This window comes from Planococcus citri, chromosome 3 (genome assembly GCF_950023065.1).
Source record: "Planococcus citri chromosome 3, ihPlaCitr1.1, whole genome shotgun sequence".
NCBI lineage: Eukaryota > Metazoa > Arthropoda > Insecta > Hemiptera > Pseudococcidae > Planococcus > Planococcus citri.
Genome location: NC_088679.1, coordinates 14756279 through 14771360, shown reverse-complemented (window position 1 = coordinate 14771360; position 15082 = coordinate 14756279). Strand labels below are relative to the sequence as shown.

General features: G+C 33.8%; 1 protein-coding gene across 2 annotated transcripts in view; it reads left to right on the top strand.

Annotated features, from left to right (window-relative positions):
- The window catches only part of LOC135841264 (nephrin-like), a 1354679-nt gene that overhangs the window by 1326025 nt on the left and 13572 nt on the right, over window positions 1-15082 (top strand). For both annotated transcript variants that reach the window (XM_065358143.1, XM_065358145.1), the window contains 2 exons: window positions 8139-8298; window positions 11720-12010. In XM_065358143.1, the coding sequence (XP_065214215.1) occupies window positions 8139-8298; window positions 11720-12010 (451 nt within the window). The remainder of the gene's footprint in view (window positions 1-8138; window positions 8299-11719; window positions 12011-15082) is intronic.

Here is a 15082-nt window from a genome sequence, read left to right as displayed (position 1 = left end):
ACGACGATCCATCGAAGAAAGACCACTTCCCTGCGCCTCTCGACTGGCTCAAATTCATCGTCTAAAACTACCGTTTAATTCGGTAATAAAAAATTCGCCATTTGCCGTATCGTACGTGGAGACGAGGCAGAACCGGGGGGGGGGGGTAGTGTATTTGGCTTGGTCTTTTCGAGCTACCACCGGTGGGGCGAAATTTCCGACTTTAAACAACATTTTACGATGGGCGGAGAATTTACGACGTACGATTGCTTTTACCGAAATGAATTCTTTTTTATTTATAAGAGATTACTACGCGGAAAAATTCGCTTCGTTATGTCTTGTGTAGCCTTTTTTTCTTCTCGATAGATAAAGACAGGGCGAGTGAGGAGGTGGGGGAGTAGAAAAAGGCAAACTCTCATTGTTTGTCATTTTAATGAATAAGCTTCCATTATAAAGTAGCTATACCCAACATAAAAAGAGAACTGCTAATCGTTGTGAATGAAATTTCACTCTACGTCTTGTAAAAAAAAAGTGTAGGTAGAAGTACACGTAGGTACTTTGTTCGTAATTTGGATTTTTTATTTTAGGGTCAAAGGCACGGTCGACTCGTCGCTTCGAAATGTTGATAGGTATGCAGTATATAGGTACTATAAATTAAAACCATCGTCTCATCTGTTATGTTTATTCGAGTTGAAAAAAGAAGAAAAGTTAGGTATTTTCTATGCAGATATCTTCTGGTATAAAAAAAAAGTTGAAGCAGCAGGTATCTAATATTCGTAATATGTAATTTTTTCCATATTATGTGGATGATTCGTTGTGGTGAAATTGCAATAAAACCCAAGCTATGTAATATTTCACGTTAGTAGGTAAAATTGTATACGTGTATTACCACAGCTTTATATAATACTCGTACGTCGAGTAACAAACTTCGTTACACTCGAGTTGTTCAATAGGAAAGATCACCACCATACCTATTTTCTGCTCGAGTTTAAAATAGGTATAATTTTGATTCCCTGGTTTGTATCCTGTCGAGTGTTCGTCTTGCTTTGGCAAGTTTTTGCTTCTGCTTCGCTTTTATTTGAGTAAGTAGTTTTTAGATGAATTTTTGACTCGAATTTATTCACGTGTAATGTAGCTAAGTACCTACCTATCTATGAAAGAGTATGTGCTTTAATGTGTACGATGTTATGGGCGAATATTTCATTAAAACGTTATTGCATTCTGGTATACCTATGGTTAAAGGTGGTAGCCTTTTTTTTTATTTCTTTTTCGCTTCGGTTATCTATACGTATAGATATACGGTTACTTTAGTATGTATTTATTAAAAAAATACAACGAAAAAATCAATATTGTGTAACGAGCTGAGCACGTTTGTGTATTGGTAAAATCGAAATTTTTTATGTTGCACCTGAAAGCTGGTTGTATGCGAACGTGATACTTATAGAGATATAGGTACTGTTTCGATGAATCTGACAGTTATAAAGAAGATAATGAAAATAACAAACGCTGATGGTTGTTTTTTTTTCTGTTTTGATTTTAATACGATATTAATTTCGGTTTCAATTTGGTGCAGGTATAAGATTATCTTCGATGAAGATTTCATGTGATAGCTTCAAGTGCAATGTTATACAGGGTGGTTGAGAAATTACTGGAGTAAGTGAATCTGGTGACCGTTTTGGGATTTTAAATCGAGATTTGAATTTTTGATAAAAGCTGGAAATAGATTTTTAGCTGCAAGAGGTGGTTTATAGATTATTTGAAAAATTTAGTGAATTGAAAATTCTCGAAATGGAAACTTTTTGTAATCTGTTTATTTTCAATCTCAGAAAAAAATAATTTTATGGCTTACCTTTTTCAAGTGAGCCCCTGAACTCTAAAATCGAATTAGTATTTTGGGTCTTTTCGAGCCATTCTGGAACCTCCAGCACAATTTTGGATTTCTCCAGAATTTCGAAATTGCTCTGCAATGGTTGGGAAATGCGGAATTCGGATTCTAAGGGTTGATTTTAGTCTAGAAAAAGCGATTCCTGCGAATTTCAAAAAAAAATTGTGAACAGGAAATTTTTGATTTTTTTAACTTTTTTTTTGTAAAAATATTCTGTTGAAAAAAAAACGCACTTGAGGCGTCCGGTACCTGGAAATCGGTCCAAATGTGGATAAAATCTCGAACAATGAGTCGAATATAAGCCATAACTCGATTTTTGGCAGCCCAAGTTATTTTCCACGTTTTCTGGAGAAATTTTAAAATTCTGGAGAAATTGAATAGTCGCTCTGGAGGCTCCATAATGATTCGAAAGTGTGAAATTTGGATTCGAGTGGTTGATATAAATTGGTTTCAAGACTAATTTTCATCATTTTGACCGAAAAAATTTCCATGTCTTAAAAAAAAAAACAGAAATCACCTGAATTTGTCAAATTTGGATTTTAAAAAATTCACCAATACTCGAAAAATCAACGTGGAAAGCTGAAATTTTGGTTATGGGGTTTCAGACCATGTTCTTTTCAAAAACTACAGTGTTCCACATCATCGGTAAACACTTTGAGAGGTTCCCTTGTAAAAAAAAAGTCTTGGAAAAGTCCTCAAATGCAAGAGGGGTTCGTTGGATGTGTTTACTTACTATGTTGATTTCTGTTCATTTCAGAGGTTATTTGAGCGATTATCAGGCTTGATCACCTCGATCGTTATGTTCCTGCAGTCTGATTTTGAGCGAAATTTGACTGTAATCGTGTGATCCATTGAACTTGCTTTGTCTTCTCTTGAGCTTCATCTTGAGGATTTGTTGATCTATCAAGGGAGTTACTCGTAGTGTAGGTACGAGTATGCTTACGATTTCATCAGAATAGTAATTTTTGAAGAAAAAAAACGTGGTTTAAAACCCCTATGCTGCCCAAATTGATTTTTGGAGAAGTTTTGATGATCCAATAGGTACAGTTTCCTACTTGTGGTACCTTCCAGTTACCCACCTACCCGTACAACAATGACCATGCTAATTTCGATGTGAATGTCGACCCATCCACATCCGTCACTTTTGGATGCCACATGTCGATGTGAATTTCGACCCTGTGTCGAGCTAATTGTCGATGTAATTGTCGACTGATGTTGATCTGCATTCGTGTCGACAATTGGCTCGACACAGGGTCGAAATTCACATCGACATGAGGCATCCAAAAGTGACGGATGTGGATGGATCGACATTCACATCGAAATTTATGTCGACCTCCGACTTTGTAAAATTATAAAATTTGAGTTTAAAAATTTATAATTTTTTTTCCAAAAATGATTTCCTCTGATGTGGCTATTGCTCGTGCTGAAAACAGCATCGATGCAAAGACCACTTCCGAAGAAGTACAGACGAAAAGTCTGTATAATCGAACAGTCGAAAAGAAATTTCTTATATCATAGACGGTGCAATACTTTATCTGCGAGTACTAAACTAATCCATTTTTCATGTCGACATGTCGATGTTAATGTTGATGTGAAATTCGACATCAACAAATACATCCACAATATCAACATCATATCATCTACAACTCAAAACTGTGGAAAAGTGAATAATTTCGTCAATGCCCTAAAAAATTTGTTTTCCTCATTGAACAAGACCATATTTTTGAATGTTTACTAAACTTTTAAACACCAAAACAGAAATTTCAATTCTGAAAAATTGGTCGACATAGTTGTAGATGTAAATTTCGAGCATCGAATTTTACATCTACATGTCGATCTGGCATGTAGAGGTATCAGAAATAATGAGAAAATTTCGAAAATTTTCATTTATTTGGCTTTTGTACGGACAGAAGATTCCTACTAAATAATTAATTGATCACTTTTCCATCATCAAGTTGGAAAAAACGTAGTCGATGTAAATGTCGACGTCGACAATTGTTGTGCGGGTATCACACAAACTTCACTATTTTTGACGATTTGTCTTTTTTTCCCTTTTTTTTTTTTTTTAAATAAAAAATGTTTCTGAAACTAACTTGAACTCTTTCAAACCGAATTTTACCCTTTCCAGTCATTCTGGAACGTCCAGCACGATTTTCAAATTCTCAGTAAGGCATGGAAATTAATTTGAGCAGCCCAACGCACTCAAGGTACCGGCCTGGAAATCGGCCCAAATGGCAATGAACTCGTCCAGCAGGTCGATATCAAACCACAAATCGATTTTTAGCTGCTCAAATTAATTTCCACGCTTTCTGGAGAAACTCAAAAACTTTGGAGAAATCTAGTTTCACACTCGAGATTCCAGAATGAGTCAAAATGGTGAAATTTGGACTGATAGGGGGGCTGGTTTCGGACTGGAAATAGTTGGTTGAAAAAATTTCGAGAAATTCCCTTCAAATAGAAATTTTGATTTTTTTTCTCTTTATTAAATAATGTGTGGAGACTCCAAAGGAACTTGAAATGATGAAATTTGGTTCGACAAGTTGGAATCAGTTGTAGGATTGATTTTCATCATTTTTACTGAATAAATGAATTATTTTTTTGGATGACATTAAATTACTGAAAATGGTTAATTTTGGATTTTGAAAAATTCTCCAAAATATGATAATCCATTTTGAGCTGCTGATATTTTGGTTATGTGAGTTTCAGACCGTGCTCTTTTTAAAAGGAAAGTTAATCGAAAGTCAAAGCTTTAAAGCTAAAAACCCACGATTTTCAAGGATTTTTGAAATCGAAAAGCTAGCTAACGCTTTATTTTCCAATTTTCTTTGAGCTTTTTTGCATAGTTATTTATCTGGTTCGATTTCAGAAATTTTTTCTTTTTTTGGTTTGCACAGAAATTATGACGTTTTGATACAGGGGATCTTGTAAACAAATTCATCTCATCCCCCCCACCCTCCAAAAAAAACACGTTGAGTAAAAATGAGATTTCCAGTTTTTGCTCAAAATATCTCAAAAGAAAAAGTCTCCCAGGATGAAATAATCAATTTTTAAAAATTAGAAACTTCAGATTTTTTTTTGTGATGACAATAATTTTAAAGTGCCAACCTTCCTGATAAAAAAATGCAATTTTCGTAAAAGATTTTATCACTCCAATTCTGTACTCCAAAGCAAAAAGGATGAAAGTCCATTTTTCACGATTTTGAGATTTTCACATCATATGGGAAGCTCTTGAAAACCTCTCTCTAACGATGTATGTATCAGCGCTCCAAGTGGAGAATTACAGAAGTTGTCAAAATGAAAAATATGGAAGTCCTGGAAAACAAGAAAGAAAAAGGATGGAAGTCCAGATATTCTTTTTCTCGAATAGGACTTCCACCCTTTAATTACGCGGACTTCCATCCTTTTTTTGGAGCATATTTACTTGAGAAGAATGGAAAGTCCATTCAATTTTTTTCATTAGTTCATTTAAAAAATAATTGACCGGAGATTAATTATTTACAAAAGCTAAACTCAATTACCAATACATCAAAGAATTGAAATACAATTTTCTATTAAAATTTACTCTCTCTACGAGTTTGAAAATGAAACATAAACTATCGCTAAAATGGTTTTTTCGCTCTCCTAAAAAATTTGGGTTTTGGACATCCATCATTTTCGCATTGGAGTACAGAATTTTGGGCTATTAAGTGGCCAGTTTCCTGTAGAAGGAAGCCTCATATGGCTGAAATAAATTTCCATTCTATTCGTCTCCAAACTGAGAGGTTCTTGTTTTGCAAAAGAATGCACAATGCACATTGTTCTCGTATGTATTTACGGCAAACTGGTTAGGCAATTTTATTAACACCATCTGTTGCTCATGTAATGAACCTTGTTACTTTGCGGCTTCGAACGAAAACAGGTATTATTTCCAAAATTCCACTCTTGAAGCCGATTACCGACTAACTCGAGGTCGTCAAGTCCAAATCCGGTATTCACTTGGAGCATCGGTTACTCCTTTATCTGTTATAGGTAGAATATTATGGTCACATATTGCCACCTGGATACTTATATCATACAAATCTGTATGTTTCGCTGATGAAGAGGAATTTTCAGTCTTTCGAAATTTTTGCTTTCAACGTTGTCATAAATTTAAGATCTGTTTTTGTTGTCAGATTAAACTTGTTTTTTTTTTTTGTTGTTTTGGATATTTTGTAATAAGAAAAGGAAATCTGATTGTACAATAGGTTTTCTTTCCTCTTCTAGATTAATTGAATGGAAACATTTACACGAAAAAAATATTTTTTTAATTTGAAAAGTCATACGATTTTATTTCAAAACTGTTGAAAATATGCCATATAAATTACTCAAGTCGCGATTCCGCTGTATTTTCGAATTATCTTGTACAATACCTCCAACATAGGTAGTTGGTTTTTATTATAAAATGTACAAAATGTGCGTGTCTGTGTCCGCATATAGCTTGTACAACACTCATAAAACTTTTCCTCGATGAAGGAGATGAAAAGAAACAGAGAGAGGGGGAAAATGAAAAACCTTATATATTTAATAAGTTTTTTATTTCATTTTATTTTAGGTTTTTTTTGGTGTGTGTGTGTGTGTGTGTAAAATACAATAGCTTGAAACCGGCGTAAAACGTCCAACTCTCTGAGTAGGTTAGAAGCATCATTTTTTCAGCCAGATAAACTTTTTAACTTCACATTAGTATTCAACGAGAAAGTTGTATCTTTTCGCAAAGGTTTTCCCATTCTTTTGACAGGCGTATTTTTTTCTCCAGCTAACGTGAAAAGAAGAAGAGAAAAAAGGCTCGGGCGAGTGAACTTTATGCTGTGTACTTATACTCGTAGTCGTAGGTATCTGGTGAAATCGTAGAGTTTTTGTGTAATTTTCAACGAGTGTAATTAATTGGTTTATTTTCTAGGAAAGTTTGACGGGTATTGTTTCATAGAAAACGTGTATTTTTTGAAACTTGCTTCGATAATAATATTTTTAACTAATGGAATCATGTAGAAAAATTTCTTATCATTTTTATAGTTTTTAGTTTTTCATAAACGTGTTTGAAAAAAATGATACCAAAGTGTGTGCGTAACTGGCTTATCACACTTGCTGGATTTCAGGAATAGCTTCAGATGTCTTGGTACCGAGTTCAGCAAAAACTATTTTGCAATCAGTGTTTAGCTGATGGCTTGTTTTGTCTTAACATTGACGACTTACAATATCTAGATTTTTTTCCTACAAAAGGATAGGAAAATTTTCATCAAGATACCGAGAAAGTTTCCTCTTCCTTGAACCCACTTGTGAGAAAAAATAAACGAATACTTATTTTATTGCAAATAAATATTTTGTGGAATTGTAAAAATGATTAAAATTGCTTTCCATTATAAATCAAAGCAAAATAAATTCAGAAGGTAACTCTTTTGGTAAAATATTGTTTTCTTTTTGTTTGAAAAAAAAAGAAAAAAAATCCAACGTAAGAACATAGTAAATTATTGCTAGTTTAGGTACTTTTATTCCTTTCATACCATTGACAAGAATTTTTTGCTGTTGTAACCTTTGATGGTATAAAAGAAAAGTAAGTATATTTTCGTTTTTTTCTCTCTTTTACATCCGCGTTCCGTTTGTTACGACGAGTTGGGGGAAAAATGATAATTCCAAGAGTAAATTTTCAAATTACCTCTCTTATAATGTAACAACATATTCAATGAAGTTAGCCTCGCTGGTGCTGGTTTTCATTTGTTGGTCGTGCCAGTGGTGAGAGGTGAGCTCGCTTTTTTTCTCCTTTAGTTTGCTGTTCTAATGTAGACAAGAAAAAAAAAGTAGTGTTAGAACAGCAGAGGAAAAATTTATTTAATACGATTCGCATGTACGTACATTGGTGAGGTACTGAAGTTTTCTTTCATTTTAATATGTATTGTTTGAAGTTGCGAAATCGTTGAGAGAAGTCTTGTTCATCGTGGTAACCTGTAGATAAGTACTAGTACTTTAAGCTACGGTACTTCTGACCCACCCTGTTTTGAGAAGTGAACGATTAAAAATCTATCATGTTGTCGTGTCGTAAAAGTAAATCATGTTCTCTTGAAATGTTTCTTTGGCGATACCAAACTAATCGAAATAGTAGATGATAATTGGAAAATTTGTGTTTTCGAACATTATTAAATTCGATTGGAAAGTTGAGAAATAGAAAATACACGTATATTTATATTGTAAAATGTAAATTGTAGTTGTACGCAACGTACTCAATTTCCCATCAAATGTGTATTTATTTTTCCGTTTGTTGCAGAATAAACAAATCACCAGTAATCCAGCTTATGGAATTATAATTAGTAATCAAACGTTGGTGCTGCAACAGGTGACTAAAAATAGTTCCGGGTATTATAGATGCGCTGCTTTGAATTCCGAAGGCGAGTCGGTCAGCCAGTCTGTGAAATTGGATGTGAAATGTGAGTTATTCTGATTAGTACTCTTGAAAAAAATATATATATAAACTATATTATCTAATATGTATTTGGAAAAACTAGTGAGAACCATTAAAATGCAGTGAAAATTGCATAACAGGAAGAAACTCGTAGGCATATTTTGAAAAAATGAGCTTCAAAAAATTTGAAAAAAATCGTTCAATTTGAAGAATTAATTTCTGATTTAAAAAATCATATGAAACAAAATACAAAAAATCATTTCAATCTCAAAAAAACTGAAGTAGGTACTTAATATTTTAAGAAATGAAAAAAAATACACCAAAAAAACGTGACATTAAAAAAAAATTAGTTAAGTACCTAACTACCTACCTACACATGAGAAATGAATTTTTTTTGGAGAAATTATATTTTTTCAATTTTGACTCCTCGTCTCCTCGTCACCTAGCACTCTTTTGTGTCGAATCGATGGAAAAATCGTAAAATTTAGTGAAAATTTCAGCGAAGGAAACTGAAAATCTTGGTGTTGTTGATATTGGAAAATATACTTGTGTAAATGAATGAATTTCGGCTGCTGATTTTTCAAAATAAAGTATCAAGTCAATGTCAAAAGGCGCAATCTTTCAGTCAACTTACTTACTTATTTCATTTTTACCTGTGCTGCAATTATCGCTGAATTTCAATGATTTTTTTCCTCTGATTCAAAATGAAAGAGTGCTGAGGAGACGAGAAGTCAAAATTTGGAGGAAATAATTTCTTTAAAACCATTTATTTCCTAATTTTTTAATTTTTTTTCTGTTTTATAGTGTTTTTATTTCATTTTTTTTACGGTGTTCCAGGTTTTTGAGTTGGTTTTTTTTCAAAAACATGAACTACCTACTTTTATTTTGTATCATGTGATTTTTTAAATCAGAAAAAAATTCCAGCTGAACGATGTTTTCTCAAATTTTTTTAAGCTCATTTTTTAAAAGTATTTTCGTATCAATGATCATAATCTGATTGGTAAACGCCGAACAAATCTTTTGCTTTTTTTTTTGTTTTCAATTTCGGTATGTTTTGGGGTGGGTGAGTGAACCTCAGGGTGAAAAGATTATTTTATCTGATCAAATAGGTCTAATCAGGGATCTCCTACATTGGACCTGATCAGCTCTAAAATTTGGCAAAGTCCATTTCGATCAAGTTAGATCAGAAGAATGTTCAAATCTAAACAGATCTGAATCGCCCCCTCCTCTTCCCCCTCCTCTTCCCCTATTGAACCTGATCTGGTCTGAACAGATTTAATTTTGATCGAAACTCTAATTTGATTAGATCTGTTCTGATCAAATCAGAATCGGATCCGGAGAACGTGAAGATCTGACAAAATCGCCACAAAGCATTGATCTATCAGATCTGATCTGAAAAACTATATGGATGAATTTTCGAATCTGATGTAATCTGATCAGATTTCAATTGTCTCCCCCCTCCCATTTTAGCTGTTCAGGCGTGAACAGATTTAATTCTGTCAACATTCTGTTTTGATTAGATCTGATCCGATTAAATTGTAATAAACGAATTTCCAAATCTGACCTGATGTGAAAAAAACACGTCTGATCAAAACCATAGCTAGTCTTCCCGCAATCAGATCCGATCATATCTCCAATCAAAACACTGATCTGATTTGATAACATGGGTCCGACTCAATCAGAGGAATTGATGTTCTGATCGGACCAAGTCCGATGAGATCTGATCAAGCAGATCTGATGATATCTGATCAAGCAGATCTGATGATATCTGATCAAACAGATTTGATGAAGATCTGATCAAACAGATTTGAGGAGATTTGATCAAGCATATCTGATGCAGATCTGATCAACCAGGTCTGATGATATGTGATCAAACAGATTTGATGAGATTTGATCAAGCATATCTGATGAAGATCTGATCAAACCAGTCTGATGATATCTGATCAAACAGATCTGATGATATCTGATCAAACAGATCTGATGATATTTGATCAAGCATATCTGATGAAGATCTGATCAAACCAGTCTGATGATATCTGATCAAACAGATCTGATGATATTTGATCAAACAGATCTGATGATATCTGATCAAACAGATTTGATGAGATCTAATCAAACAGATCTGATGATATTTGATCAAACCGGTCTGATGATATCTGATCAACCAGATTTGATGAGATCTTGATGAAGACCTGATCAAACAGATTTGATGAAGATCTGATCAAACAGATTTGATGAGATTTGATCAAGCATATCTGATGAAGATCTGAACAAACCAGTCTGATGAGATGAGATCTGATCAAACAGATTTGATGATATTTGATCAAGCATATCTGATAAGATACAATTAAGCCTTTCTCAGTGGACCTGATCTGAACAAATCCATCCGAACAAAACATTGATCTGAACAGGTAGAATTGGGCTAGGAGAATTTCCAGAACTGATCTGACCAAATTGATCTTATTTGATCAGATTCAATCAAGTCTCGCTGTTTGGACCTGATCAGATCTGAACATGATTCAATTCGACCGAAGTACTGACCTGATTAAATTTGGTCCAACCAAACTGCATCCAAAGAATGTTTGATTCTGATCTGGGTGATCTGATTAATGTGGTCCTGTGTATCAAAATGAATCCGGAGAATGTTGAGATTTAATCAGATCTGACCAAACAGGTATGATCAAATCTGATCAAGTCTCCTCAATTGGATGTGATCTAATCCGATCAAAACGTTGATCTAACCAGATCAGATCAGTGATGAAATTGGATCTAAGGGGCATGTCTGGATCTGACCAGATTTAATCAAATTGGTCTGTTCGTATCAAATTCTGGCTCCTCTATTGGATCTCATCAGATCTGAACAGATCTAAATCAAACCGAAACTTTGATCTGACCAGATTCTATCGTGTTTTGCTGATATTTTTGTATTTTGATCGTTGATTTTTTTTCTGCATGTAATATGTGAAAACCTGGTTTTAAAAAATTTAAAGGTTGAAATGTCATAGCATTGAGAAAATTGAATTCAAGAGGTGTGTACCTTCCTGAAAACTCGAATAAATAAACTTTGGGAGAGAGGAGAGAAAAGTTGAAGAAAAATTGAAAAAAAAAGTTCAAAATGAGAATTTATGAAGATCTGTTTTTTTACGTCAGGGGGGAGGAAAATAAATGTGGCCATAAAAGTATCGATAAGATTAGATATGTTCAAACCTAATTATTTATTCAATATGGGATACTTCATCTGATGTGGCTGATTCTGATCAGATCTGATTAATCAATTCAGCCATCTGATCAGATCTGATTAGTCAGATCGGTCGTCTGATCAGATCTGATTAATCAGATTATCCATCTGATCAGATCTGGAAATCCTTTTGTCCAAGTTCTTCTCTCACTTTGCATCATCATGTGACTTTTATTCAACCATAAAACTTTCCAAAATTCGTTTTCAGACGAACCAGTTTGTCGTATGAATCAACAACGTGTCTATGGAGCTGAACGTAACGAAGAGATCAACATCACATGTCAAGTTGATGGGAATCCTACTCCAACTTGGTTTCGATGGAGCTTCAATAATTCGATGGTGCACATCGTATCGGTGAATAATTTTGTGAATCATAATGGCTCCAGTGTTATCGCATATAAGCCCATATCTGAGAGTAGCTATGGTACGCTGTTGTGCTCGTCTCAGAATGAACTCGGACCTCAAGTAGTTCCTTGTGTTTTTCACGTTGTATCTGCTGGTAAGTATTTATTTGATTTTGTCTTGACAATGAGTAATTAAGTTTAAATCATGGGTACCTATTGCCTTCGATAATAGACGTACCTATATTCCAAAACTGATCTTGTAGGTCGAGTTTTCATGATGAATAAATTTGGGAAATAAATGGATAGGTACTCGTATGATAATTATGTTTGATGGTTCAACTGTAAACTCGTGTTAGACCACATCAAATACATTCAGATAAGATATCCACCTCTTTTCTCATCCTTCATTAGAATTGCTTACTTTCTCCAACCTCTCTGTTTCGTTCACCAATCTAAGTATACTTGAAACTTTTCGAAATTCAAACACAGCCGTAATAATCGACTCGATTTCGCCTTTTCAAACCAATTGGCAACGTTATTAAAATAGGCTAAGCTTACGATGAAGAAAACAGCTCGAGAAAAAAATAACCTCACGAGCAAACGTACGCCATAATACGCGGATACACCCTCAACATCCGCTTCTGCCTGCTTTTACCATGAAGCTTTTTCTCATTTTACCCCATTTATCGCATTGTTTGGAGCATTTAGGCGATAATTCGCATTGTTATGCTCATTACAGATTCACTGTATAGAGTGAGACATCGAGGCGAAGTGAAGAGAAGAAGGGAAAAAACGCACATCCAAGTATCGGCGATAAAAAATATAAAAATTTACGATTCGTGAAGTCATATGTCTTTTTAGAATCGGCAACAAAAGATACGCTTCATTAGATCCTTTTGTATGCAGAATTTCCTCTTAATGGGGATTTCATAGGGATATCGTTTCTTTTTTTTTTCATCCCCTGGTTCCCTTTACCTCCTTTCTGGTCACGTTTTTCATATGGCAGTTCTATATACACGAGCGACGAATTGACGAGAAAATGCATTTTATTGATGGAATGCCATTTTAGTATAGGTACCGTAGTAAAGTCTACGTATGTAGTTTTAGATGCCATTGCTTGCATTTGTGTCGTACTCGTACGGTACGAAGTGTGTAATGTGTATACTGTATAGACCTTACGTCTGTCTGTATTTTTTTCTCGTTTTGTTCCCAGTCGATAAATTTTTCTCTTTGAGATCTGCCTAGCTCGGAGTGGATTATTAATGCGGGTTTTTACAGACAGAGATGAAGGATGAGTCGAATGGTGTAGGATTAGCTTTCTACGGTTGGAAAATTTGAAAATTGCCTCGAGAGATATCAACTTTACACGTGCTCGTCTAAAAAATTCTAAATACATTCGTGTATGAATAAAAAATGCCTTTAACCTTTGCTGAAAATTTTAAATTTGTCAGCGTCATAAGCCCAGATACAGCTCTTATCGCCCTGAGAGTTGCAGGTTTGTTTGTTGGTCATACATTATGAGTCGAGTTTCTCTACTGCTACATACATATAATATGTAAAATTTTGGTCAGCGGCCTCCTCTAGAGCTATTTCAAGCTACTGTCAAGAATACCCAAAATGTAGGTCATTTGACCACGAAAGTGGCAATCGACATAAACAAGAGCAGAGTCTCGCAGGGGTTTTTAAAGTTTTGAAATTTTTAATCTTGGAAAAATTGATGTTTGTAAAATTTAATATTCTGTCTCCTGACCACAAAAACAACTCAAATTTAAAAAACTCACTCTGTTTTTTGTTTTAGAGTCCAAGCTATTAATTAAGCCCATTTTCAACTCAAACACTAAAAGAAAGTTCAAAATAGTTGCCTGCAGAGTTACCTATGCTTTTTTCAACGAACTAACTTTTTAAACCATTTAAGAAAGAGCATTTATCGATTGTTATTTATTTTGAGGCGCTGTGTACCACGTTGGAACCTAGTTATTTTTCTAATAAAACCCTTCAGAGTATCTCAAGTTTGAATTTAAAATCAGCATAATTGTCTGAAAATCCAAAAAAGCATTTTATTACCCAAATTTTTGTCTGTTCATTAGGTATTCATATTTGTGAGTTGTAGACTGCAGAACTTCAGAGGGTCTTATTTTTTAAAAATATATATCGAAATTAGCATTTTTTAGAACTCAACAAATTCTTAAGTCACTTTAATTTTTCACTTTTTCTTCATTTTTGGACGCATTGTGAAGATTGGTGAGCTCGTATATGAAAAAAGTCATTCTGAAATCGAAATCAGGATTTCAAAAAACTCAAAAGACCATACATCTCTCAAATTTTTCAACTTTTTCAAACTTGTTACTTGTTGTGAGACTTTGGAAACTTTAATAATAATAATGAAAAAAAGGAGTTGAAATTCAAAATTAGGACCTCAAAACAAGCAACAAATTATAGGTCCTCCAAATTTTTAATCTCTATGAAACAATCCAAAATTCAAAATCAGCAACTCTGAGAACCCAAAAATTGGTAGACCAAGGTCATTTTTAATTAAGTTTTCAATTTTAAGACCTTCATTATGAAGCTCAGTGCTCAGAAGGGTCTTATTAGAAAATTTAGTTAGAATTCGAACTCAGAATTTATGAAAATTGAACAAAACGTAGGTTACACTAATTTTCATTTTTTGTTTTGAATTTGTGAGCTCATTGTGAGAATTAGGGTACCCTAATCAGAAAAATTGTTCGACATTCCAGAATTATTGGGACCTGTGAATATCCAATCAATCATGATTGGGTACATGAATTTTTCAGATGTTTTTTTATTATTATTTTTGATTTTTAAGTACATATATGTGGAGCTCAAGAGTCTCAAATCAAATAAAATTATGACAAAATTAAAAATCAGTGCTATCCACAACATTAATAAAAATGATACATATGTATTTGTACCTACCACTTGATTTTTATTTTTTTTCTCAAAATTTGTCCAAATTTGGGGGGAGAGGGCGTCGCACAATGTGCTTCCATTGAAAATAAATAGGAACATTTTCAAAAAAATGACATTCAAAAGGAAGAAATGAGAAGGTACGATGAAAAAATTTCAAATCATTTGAAATAGTGGTAATTTTTGGCTTTGAAAACCATTAAACGCTGAAATGAATTAGACCTTCCAGAACTTAAAAAATGGATGAGGCCTGACATTTTTCAAAATTCAATGTGAGTGTCAAAATGTAAGTTTTTGGATCC